The sequence below is a fragment of the Molothrus aeneus genome, chromosome 4, assembly GCF_037042795.1.
Source record: "Molothrus aeneus isolate 106 chromosome 4, BPBGC_Maene_1.0, whole genome shotgun sequence".
Taxonomy (NCBI): Eukaryota; Metazoa; Chordata; class Aves; order Passeriformes; family Icteridae; genus Molothrus; species Molothrus aeneus.
In genome coordinates, this window is record NC_089649.1 from 14,844,213 (window position 1) to 14,861,410 (window position 17,198).

Genomic DNA, 17,198 nt, shown 5'->3' on the forward strand with positions numbered 1-17,198 from the left:
AATATTAAAGATTTTCAGCATGGCTTGGGAAACTAGCTTTAACACAATTAACTGGCAAGTCAGAGAAGACTGTGGACTCCTCTCTTGGAAGACTCACGTCTGTTGGTCAGGGAAAGTAAACTCTCACCTGTCATCCCCGATGTTTTTCCAGTGTCTTCCCAGACTACTTCTGACCAGCTGCAAATCCCAAGTAATCAAACCCACATGAGCCAAATGGCACAAAAATTAAATCTATGGTGAGTAATGTCAGGTAAAGGAATAATATGTGGGACCATGTGATTGCCTGCATTCCTGGGCTGGAGCTGGAGAGAAGTGGGAAATGCCCAGCTGCCTTAGTTGGAACCGACTCAAAACTTCATCCGCTTTGGTTCAGTTCTCAAAATAGGGCACATGACCTCTAAGTAAGACAGTACAGTAGGCTGCTTTTACACTACATTGCTGCTCCTGCAGCCCCTAATACCAATTCACTCACTTTTCCAAGCACTGGAGGAGGTACAATTTGACACTTGCCGAGTTCCAGCGTTATCTTGTTTTGTAATGCATTATCCATAGCAAATTTGCCCCTATCTTTAGGGACAGAGATGACATCTGCTGCAAGAGTGCCCTAGCACTTGTCTGTCTGCTGCCTTCAGTGTCATGTGTGTGACATGAGTTAACCTCCCAGAAAATCTAATATGAGGGAAGAGAACCGCTCATCGGAGGTGTCCGTGCTGCTCCTCTTGACCTACTTGGAAAACTATGACTCGACTCTTTGCGGCTTCCCCCATCGCAACACAGCTGCAGAAGGCAGCAAAACAGGACCACTTTTAACCAAATCTGAAATGTGCTATATATACATTTGTATGCCTTTGAATAACATTACTTCCAAACCTAGCAAAGCCCTGTTACTTTGTCAAGCCCCCTACACATCCCCCTTTTCTTTCCCCCATGGAATTGGCATAATGAGAAAATATAGCCTTTTCTCTCCGCAGATAAAGATCCAAATTGCATTTTATAATCTGACTAATACGTGGTCTGATATTTTAAAATAAAACAGATAAACTCCCCTTCTTGTTCAAGATGGGATCGTATTTGTTAGTGACAGCTGTTAAAATGCTGCTAAAAATAGATATAGTGTCAACCACTAAAAAGCTAAGTGCTCCTGTGAACCACAAACAGAAAACAAATGAGGTTTCTACTGAATTTGTGGAAAAACTGTGAGCATCTTGCACATAACGTGAAAGGTGCTTTATTCTTCCAGCAGCCATCTCTGTCTGCATCACAGGGGAAAAGGAGGGGATCAAATATTTGGTACTAAGGCAGTAGATTGGTATATTCCCTCAGTTTTATTTTCTATCTCCATTTCGCTCTTAAAAATACAATTAAAAAATGATGCAGCACAAAGACTGAGGCTATGTTCAAACATTTCAAATGCCTTTTTCATTTACAACTCTGCCCTGAAAAAAAAAAAAATCAAGCAAAGTAAAACAAAAAAAGTGCAATCAAAGAGCCAAATACGCTGTAATTCTAAATTAATAAAAAATAGTTGTTCTGGCTATGCTAGTTATTGGGAGAGCAGACAGTGTGCTTGGATGCTTTTGGCATGGCTGTGACTTGCCGGGTTCCTTGCAGAGTTGCGTGGAACTTTCCTCCGCCTTGGAATTGCAGCCTCCAGCCCATCCACGGTAGTTCTGTTCAATTAATAAATGAGCTGTATTCCAAACCAGATGTATGACACAAAATGAGTAAAAAGAGAGAGAACAGAATTGTTCACATTCAATGTTATAATACATCTCAGTAGGTTCCTCCTTTTTAGCTAGATTACAGCTAAAAATAGAGCACTAGTGTAGGCACAGTGAAATATGATTTGCTTCCAATAATACAGTAAACTAATTGTGAAATTAAGCTATTGAATGTGCTGTTATCTCCGAGTCTGGCCTCACCAGCACTTTCTGCTTCCCTGTTTAACGTTTATCAAGTTACCCACAAACTTTGACGGATGCAAACAACAGCTGATAAAATATTGCCTTTTCCAAGGCCCCGATCCTACAGACTTCGGCACAGGTAAAATTCTCGGCGAGCAGCCCTTTCCCACGTTTAAGACTTGCATCGAGGCTACTAAAATAGGGACAAGACTTTCCTTCCCCCAATGCCTATTTTTTTCCCCTAAGATGTTTAAATGGAGAGACATTTAATGCCCTGAACTCAAACATAATCAGTTCTAAAAGACCTTACCCACAAGTGAAATATTATTTTAAAACCAGCATCGCTGTTAGCGCCGATTTTTCTGTTAATGTGCGGAATCGGGGCGGGTTTGCCCCACCGCAGCCCCGCGAGTGCGACGGGGATGCTCCCGCTCCTTGCCCGTATCCCGGGACACAAGGGCACGCTGGGGGGCAGCGGGGACCGGCTCGCCCCGCCTGGCAGCGGCGGGGACGGGGGGATGGAAGGCGCAGGCCCGGCGGGGGGGCGGGGGAGCGCAGCCTCCTCCCGCAATGCCGTCCAGGGGCGCTCCGCTCCCCGCAGCCCGCCCGGGGGCCGAGCGGGGCGGTCGGAGCGGGGAGGGGAGGGGAGGGGTGTTCCGCCGCTGCCGCCGCCGCCAGGGCCGGGAGAGACGCTCCGCCTGGGGAAGGGCACGGGGAGACACTCCTCCTCCCCCGCCGCCCGCCCTCCTTCCCTTCCTCCGGCGGCTCCGCGAACCAGGAACCGCGGCGGCGGCGGGCTCCGTGCGTGAGAAACCCCGCGGCGCCGGGAGCCGCCGGGAGCCGCCGGGGCGGGCGGCGCGGGAGGGGGCGGCGGGGGCGCCGCGGCCGCCGGGCGCTGCGAGGGGCCGGGCGGCACCGGAGGGGGCGGGGGGGAGGAAAAAGTTTACACCCTCGCCACTCTCCTCCCTCCTCTTCCTTGGTGGCGCAGATGGGAGTTTTACCTGGAATGACATAAGTTTGATTTTTTTTTTTCGGGTTTGTTTTTTGATTTTTTTTTTGGAGGGTGTCTCTCTCCCTCCCTCTCCGCCCCCTCTTCTTTCCCCCCCCCACCCCCAAAAACCCCCTTCCTCCTCCACCGGTGCTGGATCCACCCCCCGTTCCCCTCCGCCGGCGGGCGAGGGTGTGACCCGCGGGAACACCCACCCACCTAGGCGTCCATGGTGGGAGCTGTCCGCCGAGCCGAGCCGAGCCGCGGGCACCCCGCCGCCTGCCGCCGCAGCTCCCTCCCGCCGCCCGGCCGCGCTCCCGGTGCTTCCTCCGCGTACTTTTTTTTTTTTTTTTTTCCTCTACCCTGGGTGGCGGTGCGGGCTCCCGGATGGTTCGCTGCCAGTAGCCGGGGGCCGCGTCTCCTCCCCCCGCCGCGCCACCATGTCCTAGGGGAGGTGAGTGAGTGTAGCGCGGAGCTTTGCGCGGGGCGAGCAGCGGCGCGGGGGGCAGAGGGGCGGGTGTCCGACACACCGGCCGGCGTATCCAGGTCACGGCTAGTCCCGTCCCCATCCGTGAAAACTTCGCGGGAAGGACACGTCCATTGCTCGCCAGCGCCCGCGGGGAAGCGCGGCGGTGGTGGCGGCTGCTCCTCCGCGGGTCGCGCCGCGGGCGCTGGGAGCCGCCGCCTCGGCCCGTGAGTGTGGGTCGATATTTGGCAGAATAGGAAAACGAGAGGGGCACGTGACAGCCCAAATCCTAGGGATGTTGGCGCTTTCGCCGTGACTCTGGAATACAAACCCGCAGCGGCACACGCGGGGTCCCTGCGGGCGCGCACGGGCGATTGCGTGAGAAGGTGCGCGGTGCCCGGCGCTGCCGCTGCCCGGCGGGCTCAGCCCCCGGCCCCGCTCCCGGGGGCACCGCTGTCACCCTGCGGGGCCGCGGAGCTGTCCCCGCCGGGCCGTGGGGCGCACCTGGGGCCGGGAGCGGGGCTCTCAGGGGCCGCTGACCGGGGGCTGGGGGCGGTATTTAGCGAGCGAGTTGGGAGCGCATCGCCTGAAAGTTTGCTCGGCGGCTTTTTTCCCTTTCTTCCTTTTTTTTTTTTTTTTTTGAAGGCTTGTCTGGGAAAAGGGTATTCCTGCAGCCGGGACGCAGGCACCCAGGGGGACACTGGGGAATAGGAGGTGGCAGCAACCCCAGGGCCAGGGGTCGTTCCGGCGGCTCCTCTGGCTGGCGGGAGGCAGCGGGCGGGGCGCCCGGCGGGATGCGCGGCTGCCGCGGAGCGGAGCCAGCCCGGCGGGGAGCGGAGGACGAGTCCTTGAACCCTCCTGCGCTCCGCCGCCGTCGCTCCTCCGCTCCTTATTTTTTTTTTTACCCCCGTGCATTTTTCTTCTTTCTTTTTTTCCCCTCCACATAATTACATGAATTTTAAAAAATTTCCCTGGTTAAATCGCCGCTGCATCGGCGCGGTGCGCATTCATGCGCCGCTGACAGGCGGAAACCCCGGGCCGGCGGAGAGGCGATGCCCGGCCCTGCCGCCGGCGCGGCGCGGGCACCGGGCGGGGGCGGCCGCGCCCCGCGCACCTCACCTGTGCGCGGGGTCCCGGGGCGGCCGCCTGGCCGGGGGGCCCGGGGCGGTGCGCGGGGAGCCCGCGGGAGGGCGGGCGGCGCGCGGGGGCCGCGCGGTCCCTGCGGCTTTAAGGAGATGCGTTTCCCAGGCTGTGTCGCAGCAACTTTGTATCAGTCATGTCGCCCGGCGGGTGAGTGACGGCGCCGCGCAGCCAATGGCGCGCCCGCCTGGCCCCGGCCGCGCCGCGCTCCGGGCCGCGCCCGCCAATCGCGGCGGGCGGCGGGCGGGACGTAAACTTGAACTTTATGTGGGCATGTGACATGTTTTTAAAGGACTTGGCACCTTTTCCCGTCCCCTCCCGGGTGCCGCTCCGTGTCACCGGGCGGCGCGGCGCGCCTCGGGCGGGCGGGCAGGCGGGGGAGGGGCGGGGGAGCCGCGCCGCCCGCCCTGCCGCTCCGCGCCGCCCTGCGCTCCGCTCCGCGCCGCGGGGCTCGGGCTCGCCCCGCCGCAACAGGTACCGGGGCCGGGCCGGGCCGGGGGCACCGCTCCGCGCCCCGCACCGCGGCGGGAGGTGCTGCTGGCGGGGTGCGGCGGGAGGGAGCCGGGGCGCTCGGCAGCGGGGCCCGCCGTGAAGGGTGGGGAGCGGCGTTTTCACGGGAAGAAGCGCTTTTCTGCATCGCTCGGGGGGCGGGCGGCAGGAGGGGGCCGAAAGTGGCTTTGGGCTGTGGATCCCCCCTCCCCCGCGGGCTCCTGGGAGGGAGGGGAGGGAGGGAGCGAGCTTCCGGGCACTGCCGGGCCCCCCCACGCGTGACAAGCCGGACTGCACCTGCGGGAAGGCAGGCTGGCGTGGGGTACCGGGGTGCAAAGCGGTGGCTGCTCCCTGGGAGCTGCGGCGATGCTCCTCGCAGCGTAGGGTAAATGGGGAAATCGGCGTGCGCGCTGTCTGCGTGGATGTTAACGCGCGGGGACGGGGGGGACCCGCGCCCGGCTCCGCTCGGGTCCGTGGGCGGCCGTGCCGGGGCAGCGCCGGTGCCGGGGCTGCCCGTGCTGCTCCCGTACCCGGGAGAAAGGGGGGGAAAACCACGGCCCAGCCACGAAATTCAGGTCCCCTGGGCAGTCTTGTGTCAGCGGGGTGGCTGTCAGACAGTGAAACTTTAAGGAAATTTGGTTTACAAACACCGAGAATTAAGAAGTGGGTGGCCGCTTGAACCACCAGTTTTTTTTGTTTTTTTTTTTTTTTTTTTTTTGTGAAACTGGGCTTACTTCAGATTTCCCCGTATCTAGGTGACCTTTTGGTTGCAGGGATACCAGGTACCATTTGATTTTTTATTTGGCTGTTGCTGCGAGACTAGTTTCATGCCTAATTGATCGGAGATTTGTGAAATATACAACTAGGTATGTTTGGGGTGAAATATACAACTAGCAGTGTCTCCGTAGTTCTTCCGAGAGGGAGTCTGGGATAAGCTGCTATGCACACAATATCTCCTGCTTTTGTAAAGTGTCAGATAGAGATGATCTTGGTTCCAGTATGTAACAGTGCTGAGCTTTAGCTGTGGGTGTCCGTGGATGTTGTAGCCCCTGGTCAGATTTGTTTAGTGAAAGTCAGTAAAAAGGCATGTGTGTGCAGTCTGTGAAGTGTGGATTCCGTGCTAGTAAAGTTGTAGTAAGTTCTGCCTAGAAGAACAAAACCAAACCCTAATGCTACCAGTAACCCCTGAGATTTTTAATTTGTTTCTGGTATCCACCAAGGCACTTGGAGGGGACAGAAACCATCACTTGCAGAAATTCTGTTTGCTGCTGCACTCTCCCTAATTTATAGCTCTCGTTTTAAACTGAACTTGTATTAGCCCACAAATAATCTCTGCTGCTTTTTGATCCCCTTGGATATATTTACCAACCTTTGCAAGTGCAGGATCAGGGCATTTTCTACTTTCTTTTCCTTTGTGTGACTCAGATTTTTATTCGCTGAAGTTTCAGAGTATGCTCGGCTATTGATTGTATGTGAAGTTCGAATTTTACTGCTGTGGGAGAAGTCCCTACAATGCTCAAACACTGGTGTAATGTTAGGCCTGCAACAGAGATTTTCTGGCATGCAGTGGTTCTGCTGGTGTTTCTGAGAGTTAAAATTAACTTACATCCTAATTTTAAGCCTTAACTAAGTTTCCTGGTTTTCAGAAATGCGGGTCACTCACAGCTGCAATTGATTTCTCTAGGATTTAGGCTTGCTCAGCACTTAAATCAGGGGTAGGTGATTATCTGGGAGTGACTTTATGTGGAATTAGGCACTTCTGTCTGAAAATTTTATACTATAGGAATGTGATTTAGTGTACATGATGATGTGAGACATAATTCTGGGTTCTAATAAAATTTGTGCTTGAGGGAAATGTAAGCATTGGGTTATAGTTCCAGTTAAGTAAGGGCAAAGAAGTATTCAAGTCATTCAGTTTACGTTTTTTTGTTTTCTTTTTATTATTTTGCTCAAAATAGCTTAGCTAAGAAGTGTTAAGTAAAGGGGTAGAACACTAAATTAATATTGGAAAATGAATACATTCTGAAAGGAAAAAAATATTTGCATAATATTGATATTGTAACTGTTGGCACTTGAGTTTCTGCAGTTCTAATGATACTATGAGCCAAATCCTTAAAAAGTAAGAAATTGTTGTTACTTATATGTGATTTTCAGATTATTAGAGACTGGGTCATGCATTTTGCTCCTTACATCGAGAAAGTGACATGTGGGATGAGAGGGGTTTTTTAAGGGTCCATTTTAGAACAAGATTTACTTTTCTTTATATATTCCTCTTGCTGGCTGCCATGGAACTTTGCAGAATTGGCAGAGTCATGGATCCATTTAACAGCCATGCATTCCCACCTAGTCTGATCCCCTTCCTCTGTGGCAGAAATGTTTCCTACTGATCTGCTGTCCTACTTGTCTCCCCACACCTTCCTGTCTCTTTGGGAGGTTGTACAAGAAGTTTGTGTAGTTGGGAAGGGGCGAGTCAGCTCCCAGCCCCTCAGAACCACTGGTTCCTTCTAAAGCATCCTGTGTTAGGCTGAATGGTGAGGATGATGAAGAGAAATCCCTTTAAAACAGCAGTCTTCCTTGCTTTGTTGTCCCTTTAACATGGCAGTGGAAGGTCCTTGCAGAGCTCCTCCAAGCTCTGTAATGAGCAATTTCCAAGGGTTTTCATCCTGCCTGCCACCAGCATGTCCTTTCAGGACCTCTCTGGATCCCCTCCTCCCTTACTCCCCTTTCCCTTTTTTAGGTGAGGGACAGCCCCTGGTACAGCTGGCTCTGACCATGGGGCTATGGCCAGCGAGGGTGGGCGGTGTGCTGACATTGCCAAGCCGTTCCTTTTGGGGCAGGGCTGGGAGCAATAATTTGGGTGTTCCCTAACTGCTGAGCTGTTTTCTCCCTGAGCCCATAGGGCTGTCATATCCATGAGACCTTTCCCTCGGTTTGATTGAAATTGGACAAATGGTTGAGAGATGATGGATGGGGCAGGGAAATGGGACTGGCAGACAGAGAGAGAGAGGAGGATAGACAGAGAAAGCGGATACGCCTTGTTTCCTTAGGAAGTTAGGAAATTTCCTTAGGAAGTCACACTGTCCTGTCATTAATTTTACTTTTTTATATATGTCTTTGCTAGTTATGGAGACAAAAGGATACCACAGCTACCCAGAAGGCTTAGATATGGAGAGACGGTGGGGTCAAGTTTCTCAGTCTGTGGAGTATTCTTCCATAGGTGCTGGAGAGCAGACTGATGACAGTAACTACATGGAGATTGTAAACGTCAGCTGCGCCGCCGGCACTTTCGCAAACAGCAGTGCTCAAGGAAACGGCAAAGAAAAACCTGAGCTACTCTCCTGCCTGCAGCAAGACAACAGCCAGCCTGGTCTCCTGCGCTCTGACATCAAAACCGAAACAGAGTCCAAGGAGCTGTCGGCAACGGTGGCCGAATCCATGGGTTTATATATGGATTCGATACGGGACGCCGATTACCACTACGATCAGCAGAACCAGGGGAGCCCAGGAAAGATCTACCAGAATGTGGAACAGCTGGTGAAGCTGTACAAGGAGAACGGCCATTGCTCCTCTCCCCTCCACAGCGCCAGCAGGCCCTTGAGGTCTTTGATGTCGGACTCTGGGAGCGCTGTGAATGGCGGTGCCATGCACACGATTGTCAAAAGCCCCATCATGTGTCAAGAGAAAAGCCCCTCAGGCTGCAGCCCTCAGAACATGGCCTCTTCAGTGTGCAGTCCTGCAGGAGTTAACTCCATGTCCTCAACTACCGCTGGCTTTGGGAACTTTGCCATGCACAGCCCCATGGGGCAGGGCACCCCTCTGTCGCGCTCGCCCAACGTTGAGAGCCGGGGCTCCATGTTGCACAGCCCCGCGCACGTCAGCAACGTCGGCTCTCCTCTTTCCAGCCCTATCAGTAGCATGAAGTCGCCGATCTCCAGCCCTCCCAGCCACTGCAGCGTGAAATCTCCCGTCTCGAGTCCCAACAATATCACTATGCGATCTTCTGTGTCCAGTCCTGCAAACCTGAACTCCAGGAGCTCCATTGCCAGCCCTTCCAATGCCAATAACAGGTCCACGCGTTCTAGTCCAGCGGTTAGCACTGTGGGATCATCCATCTGTAGCCCCGTTAACAGCTCCATAGGGTTCCCGCCTTCCGGCACGCCAGTGGGGCCTAGCAGAAGCCAAGACACCGTTCCCAGTCCAGAAACAAAAGACAAGGGTGCTCAAGAGCTCACGTTTCCTAAGATGGAGGAAATGGAGAACGCCATCTCCAACAACAGCCAGATGAACCTTGTTCAGTTCATAAAGCCCGAGCCAGATGGGTCCTTTGGCAGCGCCTGCATCGGTGACAGCAGCAGCAGCAAAATAAACTCAGATTCCCCCTTTCCAGTACCAGTGAAGCAAGAGTCGGCCAAACATCCTTGTTCTGGTGCCTCCTTTAAAGGGAATCAAACAGTAAATCCTTTCCCATTTACAGACGGCTCCTATTTTTCTTTTATGGATGACAAAGACTATTACTCTCTTTCTGGGATTTTAGGACCACCTGTTTCTTCATTTGATGGAAATTGTGAAGGTAGCGGTTTTCCAAATCCAGGCCTACGTGTGGGGATTAAGCAGGAGCCTGATGATGGCAGCTATTACCAAGAGAACAGTATACCATCCTCTGCCATTGTGGGGGTAAATTCAGGTGGACAGTCATTTCACTACAGGATCGGTGCCCAGGGCACGATATCCTTGTCGCGGCCGGTTGCTCGAGAGCAGACATTTCAGCACTTGAGCTCCTTCCCTGCTGTCAGCACGCTCGTGGAGACCTGGAAGTCGCATTCGGAGTTGGCATCCAGAAGAAGTGATGGGTATCCAGTTCTAGAGTACATTCCAGAAAATGTGTCCAGGTGAGCTGGCAAATTGCTACTTTTCTTTTCTTTTTTATTCTCATTTTCTTTTCTTTCTTCCCCTGCACTAAACAAACAAGGCGTGAATTAAAATGAGGACCAGGGTGGTATTTCTCAGTCTGATGCGTAATTCTTTGTTTGAATCTCCATTATTATTAGATTTGTGGTTATCTTGCTGTATTTTACTCTGCCTTTAATGAAAGCAAAGTGCTGGCTTTAATATTTAAGAAGAACATATTGTATTCTGTTGTTATTAGGTTTGAAGGTATGGCTTTAGTATGTTTATGAGCTCTTACTACTACAAATGTTGTTTTTCCTATAATGAGAGCTTAGTAAAATTGCTCTCTTGTGTCCTATAATGGTTATTTTTTTCTTAGCTAATGCTTGAATGTGTTGTACCTCAGATGAAATGTTGAAATGAGGATAAGAAAATAGTGGTGTCAGGAATCTGTTTTTGTGAAGAAGCATGGTTCTGTGTTTGCACTGGACTTTAACTGGTTAAGTTTAAAAAACAACGTTGCAAGCCTGTGGCAACATATTATTTCTGTATTTTATCTGTAGGAACATTTGGTTTATATATATAGAAAAATGCCTCCAGAAGGAGGAGAGCTGTTAAAACTTGATGCATTTGAAAGGGAGAAATGGATAAACTGATCCCCTCACTTTTGGTGGAAAGAGAAATGAGCAAGTGTCATCTGAATTTGGCTTTCTTGGCTGATCTGTGGAAGCATGTCCTTCTTCAAGCAGGTGTCCTTGAGTTGCGCGAGGGATGCCTACTTTCCTAAACCATCTAGTGTTGCAGAGTCAATAGTACACGTTCTGAAGCGCCTCTGACAGCATACCTGAGTTCAAATGGTTGCACAGCACACCCATGTACCCAGCAGGCTCACCAAAGGCTTGTGCCAAAGCTCAAATAGCCAGTGACAGATTGGCATTTACCTTTCTCAAGTGGTTTTTCTTGCTCATCACGAGCTATGCAGCTGCCCTCAGTGAATGAAGCATCTGCCTTATTCTTGGCGTGGGGTTAGGAGGATGCGTGGTGTTTTCCATATTTGTATGATACTACAGATTTCTGAAAATAGTGTTGCAGTGAAAAACACAATATCTAAAATACTGGTGCTTTTCAGGAGGGAAATCAGCCTATCTACCTATAAGGAGAAAAAAAAAACCAAACCTTTTTCATTTTATTGTCAGTTCTGTCCAGCACTGCTACAATCACTCTGTCATTTTGTAGGCCATACTTCACTTTTTCTTTGGCCATTTCTAATATGGTCTCGGAAAAGGATGCACTTTTTAATATACTCAGTTTGAAAGGGCTGTATCCAACCATCATGCTGAACTTTGCATGTAGCTGGATATGTGTTACCATCCAGTCTTGACTTAAATGTACTTTCTTGGATTAAGGAAGATGGAGTCACTGTTCCTTAGTTATTTTACCTGATGAAATTTTCATAAATTGCATTATTTATGTAGTGAGAAAAGTTCACCAGAAGACTGATGGAATGCCTGAATACAAAGACCCAATATTTTACTGCCTTTGTGGTTGAGCACTGTTGCTTGGACAGGTAGCTCCTGCCAGCTCTGAGAACTCTTGTGTGACTGAATGCTTGCACTGAGTCAAGGCTGTCATCCATTGCAGGGACAATAAACAAGGAAATAATGCAGGAAGGAACAAGGTTGCCATCAATAGTTGTGTTTGGAGTGACAGTTTCTTATAAGGCTTTTAAAGGAGTCTCCTGATCTGACATTAGTCCAATGTAGCTCTAGATCAGTACATGTAATCAGGTTTGTTGACAGAGGCTGGGTGCACTTTCCTGTCTTTGTTCTCCAAGCTCGTATCTCTGTAGGATTTGCAGGTGAGTGTGGTTGCCACTCTGCAGGGCTGGTATTCTGAAATGTTTAGTGCTCAGAGCTGTTACGTGTGGAATTTTGTTCAGGTGATGGAGATCTGCGGGGTTGCGACACTCCAGGCATCCTGATCTGTTCTCCAGATTAGGACATGTGTCATCATTTCAAATCTCAGAATCAACCCCATTATTTAACTAAATGTAGCTCTTAATCTGGCTGGTGATGGCTCTATGCCAACATTACAGCCAGGGACCTGTGTAAATCCCTTAAAATTTTCAAGGTAAATTCGTTCAGAGATCTTTTTGGCAGTGCAGATTTGAGTGCAGAGGTGTCTGCTGAGATATTTGTCTGCTGGTGAGATGAGTCATAAAGACTCCACATAAGATGTCACACATGTAAAATCTCATAAGATGTCATACATGTAAAAGCTCAGCCTTGCTGTTGAACCTCAGACTGATCATTATTTTTCTCTTCGTTTCTGTGCTGTCATGCAGCTAGAACAGAGGAAATCATGCTCAAATTAGTTAGTGCTCTGAGGTGTTGTAATAAAACACACATAGCTTAAAGCCATGCCAGACCCAACATCCCAAGCAAGGTTGGTTTCAGCTGTCCCATATCCATGTAGCATGGGGATTGCAAAACACTTCTTCCTTCATGTCATCAGAGCAGCAGCATCACACCTCTGTCCCCTACATCTAAACCAGATCCTTGCTATTTCCAGGTTTTTTTTTCTGATGTGCCAGTCATATCAGGCATCGCACATTTTGCAGACTTTTACAGCATGTGATTAACCCTTCAAAGTTTGCAATATTTTGAAGTTTCTGGTAGTCTAAGTCTTGGTCTTTTTTTTTTTTTTGGCTTGCAATATAAATGGCTGCAAGCAAAGAATAAGGTGAAGGGAAAAAATAGGTTACATGGTTCTCTAAAGCCAGTAGATGACCAGCATGGAATATGTCTTGTTTTAGCAGCATTATTTTCTGAACCCTGATGTCATACCCTTTCTGAACTGCCTCAGACTTGCAGCTTACATGATGAAAAGGACTGGATGGCCAAAAGAAGATGACTTTGACTTTTCATATTTATAATGAATCTTAAGAATATTGCTGTTAAAAAGAAATCATATTAGAGTGTTCCCTTTCTTGAATCAGTGGTAGTGTCTAATAACCATAGTTGAGGCATTTAAAATGCCTTACTACCTTGTTGACTGTGCCAATCACCCACTGCCAATTAGAACATTTCTCTTTTTCTCCTTCAATTACTTTTATTAGATATGCACAGTTATGGTTCTTTTTAAGTTAGTTGATAGTAACTTTTTTATAACATTGCAGATTGTGGTGTTTGGGGAATGAGAGCCTCTTAAGGAAAACCAAATTGCCTTATTCTCTTTTAAATATTTTTCTTCTGCTAATATGCATGCAGAACATGTCTTTGTTTTTGAAAGATTTTACATTTGTAATTTTTAATAAAGGGTGAATCATACTTGTCTAGCTGTGTGTATAGATTCCTCCTTCCACAAATGGCATTCCTAAGAAATACTGGTTTCTAAACTAAATAATAACTAAGTGGGCTTGAAAAAGAAAGTATGTGCAATTGTGTGATGTCATTGATGAAAACCTACACAAAGAATCCAGATAAGATTTCACTATAGGGTGATCAGTGCTTGTCTGAATTGGGGTGCTAGCCTAAGCCCCATGAGTGTGCCAATTATGTGATTTTCAAAATGGCCTATGAAAATGTCATGGTTGCTTAAAACAACAGTAAAAATTGAGGAGAATGACCTTTCTGCTGCATTCGCTCTTACCTAAAGCTTCTTGTGCAAATGTGCCTTTTTCCTCTAATTTCCGTATTAACTCATGTGTGTACACACATGTAATTACTTTTCTCAGTGCTTGTGGTGGAAACAGAGGGCTGATATTCCCTCCTACTGTCATTTCTTCCTGGCAATTTCCACTGGCGTAATCTAGTGTGGGAGGAATTCACAAAGTTTGATGTGCTATTCAGAAAGTTTAGTGTTTTAATATGAATTGCATGTGTTTATCCATAATAGTGTTTCAATAAATTTTTCATCAGATATTGATAGTATTTTAGGGATGACTTATACCTATCTGTTCCTGAGCCATTCACATGTGTCAGTATTTATTTCTTAGACCCTACTTGAAAAAGCTCCCCAAAAAAGCAATCCCACCCAACCCAAAACCAGAAGGCAACCCAACAACATGATCCTGATTTACCTGTAGCCTTTACTGGCTTGAATTGATTCTGGTTAAAATCTGATTTCAGGCTATTGCAAGTATTTTTGTAAATAAACTTTTATGTTAAATATTATCTAGAATAGTCACTTATCAGAATTATACCTGCCAGAAAGATAAAGGTCTGGTAAATATTATTTTTAGAATTTATGAATGGCCTTGACCTCTGTTTGCTGACGGACTTTATGAGAAAAGGACTGTGCTGTTAAAATATTCTCCATGCTTGGGAGGACTGTATTCACTTTTATGTTCCCAAAAATTTACTGTGCAAAACTTTTTCAGAAATTATTCTCTAATACCACGCATCATAGCCTCAAATCTATATTTTTCCTTTATTTTAGTTTGAGAAGGTATACTTGTTTTTATAGGTTCTTGTATAATTTTGTGTCTTTTTTTAATGCAGCTTTGGGTATAGTCTTGACAAAGCTGAGACCTCTGCATATTCTTTGTTTCTCGCTAAAGAAATTAGAAGTCTGTATTAATATGTCAACCCAGGAGGCTGAAAGGTTCCCTTGGGCATACCAGCATGCATTGAACAGCTTTTTACTTTCTACAGCTTTCTTTGTTGTTATTTTGGTGAGGGTGCTGGGTTTTTGTACTGCTCTTTATTGAGAAGTTCAAAGTCTGTATAAAGTATTTTCCCTTAAAATATGAATGCAAATAATGCCTTATTTTTCCTTAAAATTATATATATCCATTGCCTCCTGTGCTGTGGCGTAGGGAAGTCCAATTAATGGAAAATTGTGTTTCAGAGCTGGGTGGATCTTCCCCATCTGGGGAAATAAGAGCACTGTTGTCAAGCTGGGTGCCAGGATCTAGGGCTTGGTTGTTTCTTTGTGCAGCAGTAAATATAGTTGTGTATTTCCAAAACGTTTAGTGGTTGATACCACTAACCTTTGCAGTACTTGGCTGTTGGGAATCAGTTTGCCATGTTTAATTCTGATAGTAGCTAATAGTTGTTGCCTAGTTTTTGTATCACTTTTGGTGATATGGAATCTGACTATGACAATCTTGTTTTGATGGTTTTCTGAAAAACAGGAAGGTGGGGTCACCTTCAATGCACAGATTTTATAACAAGCAGAAGAAATTTTGATTGTGCATTTTTTTCTTATTCTGACAGTATGGATCAGTCCATTTTCATGAGGGCTGTAAGACAGAAAAGTATGAACTCTATAAAAAATGTTCCTGTCCTGTTTTAGGAGATGTGTGTTGCAGCAAGGCAGGCAAGCACAGGGATTGCTGCAGCAGATTCAGTGCTCGTGCAGTACTCGTGTTGTCTGCAGAGGGAGTAAATTGTTAAGTTGTGGTTCAATAACCTGGCCTTACTCAACCAGCACTTAACATTAATGGAGCTACAACCTGCTGTGGAGTGCTCTGCCTCGCTGAATCAGATTGCCAGGTACTTATTGGTGTTCTGCTGATCCCAGGCTGGAGCAGCGGCTGCTGTTGGGTGTCACTTGTAGCTGAACAATATATTATTTGCAGTGGTGAAAACACTCTGTTGGGCCATGCCTTGTCTGCTCTGATTCTAGCTTTGCCCTCTGATTGGGCTTGTTGTATGTGAGAGCCAGATTGGGTTCCTGATCCAGTCCACTTGAAGCTCCAAAGAACCAACAGGACAGTGGAACTTGGTGAGCAGTTTGATGTGATATGGACACGAGAACAAACTGAAGGGATGGAAAGGAATGGAGCCTGTGAAATATCCCAAGTGCACCTTTCTGCTAAAAGTAGATATATAATAATGTATTGTCCAGCATAATCCCAACACTGGTATTTTCGGGACGTAGTTCTAAGGCGTTTTCTCTTTTTCAATTGTATGCATTGAGTCTTTGAACAGACTTGTAGGAGATGGAGTTAATAATGGACTTGTTCTGACCAAAACTTCTTGGAGAACAATGGGGTGATGTGATTCGAGATTTAAGATCTCAGAGGTCAGAAAATACCACAGTTAAGGATGAATATAGAACCATAACTTGTTCTCTGGCAAATGTGTCTTAAAATATGGCTTTCTAAGAGCGATAAAAATGGTCCAACGAGGAAACTAAAAAGAGTGTGTGAAAAACAGGTATTAAATCCATCTAAGTTTAGTACTTTTATCAGTTTTCACATGCAGCTGGTTGCTACACAGTGCCTGGTGCTCAGCATATGAATTACTTCGGTTGCAGTCTCCTCTGAGTGAGAGATCTGTGCAGAGGAAGAAAAAAGCAGCAGTATTTCCATTGGGTGCAGTGGACCAGGTTCTCACAGTGTTATTGGGCACGTCTGAATGCACCCTAAATAGACCATGGCATGATGTGGCTGCTCGCTGCCCTACTTGTGTCACCCGCAGCAGAAGGTCACCGTCTGCTGGGCTCTCCCGCAGCCCTCTCCTGCTGCAGCCCCCTCGGCTTTGCTGCTGGAGGAGTCAGGCTGACCTTGGAGGAAGGCACACGTTTTTGGCTTAGGCTGCAGGGGAAGGGCTCCCAGGTCAGGAAGTGCCTGTTTATCCATGGCAGCAGTTCCCAGTGTGGCCTGCTCCGCTACCACTGCCGGCAAGAGGAGCGGCAGCATCTCCCCCTCTCTGCGGGGCTTGCGTGGGAGGAGGCACTCCCTCCTCGGACTTGCAGACAGGATTTCTGTGCATCCATGGCTTTCCCTTCAGGGACCCCGGGATTTTGCAAAAACCTTGGGGGTTGGTTTGCTTTCAGGGCAAAGTTTTCAAATAAATGGTCTCTTTAAATGGGAGGCTTTGTGACCTTGTTTGGGTTTTTTTTGGTTTGTTTTTGTTTTGTTTTGCAGTGAGGTTTATGAATGTGGTTTATCAGAGCTTAACAGTGTGTTTTCGGAAAGGAGGTGATCTGGGGGGTTCTCTTTCCCTATTTTGCTGAAATCAGTGCTGAAAGATTCAAAACACATCAAACAACGCTGCCCCATCCCACCCCAATCTCCCAGAACAGCAGAAAAAGTGCAGAAAATCAAATCCATGCTGTTCATTCTGGATTCTTAAAAGTATAAGTAACATTGTTTGTATGTATTCAGTATGTGAATAAATATTTTTGCAAGATGCCATTTCTTTACTGAGTTATATTATAGCAGAAGTTCCCACACTGCTGGTAGATCACGAAATAACTTGAATTATATTTTTTATCTTAAACAGTGAATTAAGCACCTGCAATTACATTAGAGTTTCTTGTTAGTTGGTTGCTAAATTAAATTTCTCCAAATCTGTGATCTCTAAGCTGCATA

General features: G+C 47.9%; 1 protein-coding gene across 4 annotated transcripts in view; it reads left to right on the top strand.

The window, feature by feature from the left end:
- The first annotated feature begins 3,035 nt into the window (after window positions 1–3,035).
- The window catches only part of NR3C2 (nuclear receptor subfamily 3 group C member 2), a 190,447-nt gene continuing 176,284 nt past the window's right edge, over window positions 3,036–17,198 (top strand). Inside the window, exons 1-2 of one of the 4 annotated variants that reach the window (XM_066547970.1) lie at window positions 3,036–3,346; window positions 8,109–9,876. In XM_066547970.1, coding sequence (XP_066404067.1) covers window positions 8,111–9,876 — 1,766 coding nt within the window. In that variant the 5' untranslated portion in view covers window positions 3,036–3,346; window positions 8,109–8,110. Of the gene's footprint in view, window positions 3,347–4,613; window positions 4,649–7,955; window positions 9,877–17,198 lie in introns of those variants that run through there. The other 3 variants (XM_066547972.1, XM_066547971.1, XM_066547969.1) reach the window with 3 other exon arrangements.